The sequence below is a fragment of the Haliotis cracherodii genome, unplaced genomic scaffold (assembly GCF_022045235.1).
Source record: "Haliotis cracherodii isolate W230 unplaced genomic scaffold, xgHalCrac1.p SCAF_23, whole genome shotgun sequence".
Taxonomy (NCBI): Eukaryota; Metazoa; Mollusca; class Gastropoda; order Lepetellida; family Haliotidae; genus Haliotis; species Haliotis cracherodii.
The window spans coordinates 2,382,570-2,387,686 of NW_027266279.1; the positions used below are offsets into that span (position 1 = coordinate 2,382,570).

Sequence of the window (5,117 nt, forward strand, 5' to 3'; positions counted from 1 at the left end):
AGGACACTAAGATATAATTATTGTATATAAGAGGACACTAAGATATAATTATTGTATATAAGAGGACACTAAGATATAATTATTGTATATAAGATGACACTAAGATATACTTACTCTTGTAAGATGACACTAAGACATAATTAATGCATAAGATCCATATAACTGCGGGGACACCAAATATTGGGTTCACACTTGTATTCATGCGGGGATTCGAACTTTGACATTCGGCGTGACAACTGTGTTGATGTTAACAACTGTGTATTGATGGTAATAATTGTGATGATACTGTACCCACCGTAACGGTTAATTGCACTGTCAAGATGATATTGCTGATCAGTAACATTCTGAGCTGTTCAACTTTTTCAACTTCAAGGGTTATTTTGGTCAACAAAAAACACAGGGGTATGGTCTCAAGTTGCTCTTTCTCAACTTCCAATGTGTTCTTCTCTGATGAAGCCCCATCACATACTCTGAACGTAAGACGGCCCAGCACAAGATCGGCTACATATCGTCGTACAAATCTTAACACCCAGCTTTAACAGGAACATGATATTAGATCTACACAACAAGAGTACCAAGACTGACAGGCGGTATAGCCACATCAGACCACGGTATATAGTCAAGGCATTTTCAATTATGATGAAATATTTTTACATTCGTGTAACAACGAGTTGGAAGTACACATGGGGGTGAGCACAATAGCCTTAATCTGGTAATTGCTGAACTCTGAATATGTACTCCCAGTAATGTATCGGAGTACTGCCAGGACAGCCTTCCTTACGGCGGGACTCACCGCCAATCCCATAATGATATGTGTATTGCTTCGCCTATAGGTGTCTTGCATGTAGAGCTGACAATCAGTGACAGATATTTTGTAATGCGTGCTGTCAGACATAAAGGGGTTTTCCACGTGACTGAGCCTTCGAGCACATGACCGCCGAGGGGTATCACCTTTAGCCCCTTCCCATTCTACCTGGTTAAATACTTGAAAATATATGTCACAACATCTTGAGCTCGTGTCGAAACAGCGGTAACGGCAAATGTGAGAAGGGGGTGGAGGAGGGAGGAGAGGTGGGGTGGGGGTAGTAGCAGAGATAAAGGCTGAGAGAGGAGGGAAGAACGAGGGGCTAGAATGGAAAGAGAGGGAGCGAGAGGGGGGATGAGGGATATTGAAGGGGGTGTTCGGAGGGAGGAGAGAGGGATAGCAAGGACTCTGCAAACCAATACTTATACACGTACATTCAAGAACGATATCAGATTTATCCTGCAACCAGGCATTTTAAAATGATATCAGATTTATCTGGTAACCACGCACCCCAGACGATGCTGACGACGTCACCCAAAAACCCAAGAATCCGGGGTGTATTACCTTACGCGCAAACCACATGGACACCCCAAATCCCATGCATCCTTGGAAAATTGAAAACATGGACTATGATTTGCAGACTAGTTGAAAATGGCATATACCCTGATACCAATGCACACTGGAGCATGGACGATCTTTAATTCCAACAGTGCCAATAACATACATTTGAACCCCGTTAATCCGGACAGTAATGATCTCCGTGAATTTTCCATATTAACAGATGGCCGGATTAACGAGTCGTGGGCACGGATTAATGTCGCGTTGGTTATACGCAGAGACGGTCTTAAGAACAGTCGTCCAGGTTATGGGGTTTCCAGACTAACGAGGGTCAACTATATTGAGAGAATGTACTTCGGGTGGTATAAACATGCCCAGTGTTAGTGTATTGTTATCAAGCATGCCCTGTAGATCCCCTTTCCTCGGGGAGATGATTTTCTCATCACGTAATGGCCACTAGTGGCCGCATCACAAGGTGCTAGCTATAGCTTGGATCTACGGCCCCCGTTCTCGTGCTGGCGTTGTTATTGTGTAATACACAAGATATGAATATGTTATGATAAAATGCGCAAACAGAAAAAAACCCCGAAATAATAGATGTATTAAACACCCTGCCCTTAAACTTGTTGATATATAACGAATAATACATCGGGCTAACTGCATAAAAATTTGAATTTGCAAATTTAAATTGAAATGAGCGTAAATGCAAGCCCTATTGAGCTGTGGTGGGGTTTCAATTCAACACGATGAACTTCATAAAAGGGTGTCTACATTTCCCACGCTCTGCCCGTGCCCCGCTCGTCGAGGTGTTTTGGTGTGTCGGGTATCTGCGTTCCTGGCCACATATATCCCCCAGGTAGAGGGTTGGGGGGACAAGGTGACGTCTACCTGCCCGCGAGGTGGGGGCGGGGTTTTCCCACACTCCTTCTCAAGCCCGGTCGCGTGCCTTCATTACCATATCAACCACCGTAGGCATGTTGGGACTTGAACCGAGGCAGGACGTGCTCGCGACGTCATTTCAGCCAATCAGATAACATCTTGCCACGAGTTGGGCGGAGCTAACGGGAGCGTGATTGACACGCGAATGGAGAAGTGCAGTTCCCACGTAAGGTAAGATTGGGCATAGGTATTTACCTGAGTATTCGCGTGACAGCGGACATTCCTTCGCACACCCTTGCTCTCGCGGGTGGACAATTCCGCTACACAAACATGCATTCCGACAAAGTTTCCACAACAGCGGGGGAAACTCGCGATAGAAAAGTAAGTATTGAATATTTATTAACCTTATTTTAAATGTTCGCAATCAACATTATATTTTTTATCTTGAGCGTTTGCCATTATTCTAACAATCCTCACGTCTTGTTCCAGAGCACTAAACCAATTATGGAGAAGAGGCGCCGTGCCAGAATCAACGCCAGCCTTTCAGAATTGAAGTCACTGTTACTCGAAGTTATCAAAAAAGAGGTAAAGAAAATATCAGTTCAATAAGCAGATACACAAAAGATAAACATTATCCGAAAATCGTTCCCAGAATTTAAAATGAATACATGACCGTTTACGATTAAAATATATAAAATGCCGATCTCAAACTTCAGAAAAATATTCTAACATAAGCAATGTATTTAATAATAGTACATGTTATAAATGAGAAAAATTATTAAATTATCATGAGTAAACAAGTGTTTAATTATGACATTGCATGGACGTTCACGGTGTATACTTTTGATATCGTCTCTAGACTATGTAACGCAAAAGTAATCATCTTGTGTAACGCCATAGAGAGACGTTTACGGCCGAGTGATTTGAAGGCCACTTTCCCACGGTAGCTTGCTCCACGTCTAAATATAAGTATAGTATGTGTGTAAGTGTGTTGATGTATAGCACGTGTGTCTCCGTTGACAGGGGGGGCGCCACAACAAGATGGAGAAGGCGGACATTCTAGAGATGACAGTCAAACACCTGAGAGAGGTCCAGAGACACTCGTTTACAGGTGAGACATTAAATTGGGCGTGTTTATATTTCTATCTGTGACGCAATTTTAAACCCAACACGGAACTGATGTTGAAATCTGAATTGCGTTGTGGTTTTCATTTGCGGTCTAAGATTCGTTGCATACATGCTTTGTATAATATTTTTTTTTTAAATCATCCTTTCAAAAGACTAAAAACAGATAAACAAAGAATTTAAATCTTGTATTCGTATAATTATGCATACTTTTAAATCTTCGGGTCGGGTTTAAATATTAACGAAACTGTAAGACATTTTCCAACACGTACCACAACATGCGTACAATTCATACACTTATCTGACTTGTGTTTAATGAATTTACTTTTATCAATTTTAGCTTCGGCTGGAAGCGGACCTATCAACATAGATAAGCAACGGCTCGGATTTAACGAGTGCGCACAGGAAGTGAGCAGATATTTAAGTACAATCGACGGATGTGACGTAGAACTTAGAGCTCGTGTTCTGGACCATCTTGCAGGATGTGTTACCGGTGATGAGACAAGCAGCTCGCCCCCTCCTCCACCAGTGACGTCACTTCCGCTAACTCCTCCAACTCCACCAGCGCCACTTCCGGCACAGACCATTACGACTTCATCAGTGTCTTCATCCAGTGAACAACCTTTAAATCCTCAACCAGCGCTATCACTTCCTTTCTGCACGGACATTAACAATAACGTCGCAGCATTCACAGCACCACAGCCTGTCCAAGCAACCAAAGTGGTCAGCGGGCTACAAGTCATACCGACAAAGCTTCAGAACGGAGAGATTGCCTTTGTGTTGCCTACCAACGTGCTCGGTGGCGGTCACGTCCCCAACTACATCATCCCCGTCTATACATCACCGAACACTTCACCTACGAAGCCGGCCGTTACCATGGCAATGACAGGAGCTCCTGCGGCTGGTTCTGTGATGACAATTATGCCATCTGCGGATGTTTTTCAGACATGTGCATTGGCTCCCTTGCCGGGCAACATAAACGTCCTCCCTGGATCTGTGTCCTCTCCTCACTCAGTTTCCCCTTGTTCCTCCTCCGACTCGTCCATGTTGTCGCTATCTCCGACACTACGGAATTCTGTGAATGACGTCAGAGAGATCCGTGAAGTACGTCATCATGACATAGGAGAATTACGAGAAGTACATCATCCACAAGTCACCACAGAGCCAGTATGGCGACCATGGCACTGACGTTTGCTTCATCAAAATGCTGGATATGTGATACAAATGCCAAAGGAGAGTGATTCGTTCAGTTTATAGAGTGCTATTTCGGTGATGTCAGATGTATTTATGAATCCATATCTCCTGGATTTTCAATGTGATAAACTATGATCAGTGGACATGACCATACAAGAATTATGTGATCAAGCGAGAATACGACATCACAGAGTTTATTATTTTATAATATTACAGTGTTTTATTCTACTGTTCAATACGAATGTTGTGTAATATATAAATGTTTTATTACTGCAAATATAGTGTCTGTTTTTATTTGTTCTCGTGTCCAGAAGGGACTATGATGTGCCTCTGTTCACCAAACATTGAGATGTGACTGTTAACATTCTAGCGCATTATTATTATTATTATTATTATTATTTTTATTATTATTATTATAAACTTCAATCACAGTGAGACACAGAGCTGGCACTAAAATGTGTTACATGGAGATTAACAGTGTAGTGTGTTCTTATAGGAATTATTAGGATTAAAAATTCAGAGTCACCCTGAATATAATTCATGGTTCATCAGCATC

General features: G+C 42.3%; 1 protein-coding gene across 1 annotated transcript; it reads left to right on the plus strand.

The window, feature by feature from the left end:
• The first annotated feature begins 2,502 nt into the window (after positions 1-2,502).
• LOC139471685 (transcription factor HES-1-B-like) lies at positions 2,503-4,838 on the plus strand. The gene is made up of 4 exons (XM_071254140.1): positions 2,503-2,623; positions 2,732-2,827; positions 3,266-3,353; positions 3,708-4,838. Exons 1-4 carry the CDS (start codon positions 2,573-2,575, stop codon positions 4,553-4,555), a joined length of 1,083 nt encoding a protein of 360 aa, XP_071110241.1. The 5' UTR covers positions 2,503-2,572; the 3' UTR covers positions 4,556-4,838.
• Positions 4,839-5,117: the final 279 nt, after the last annotated feature.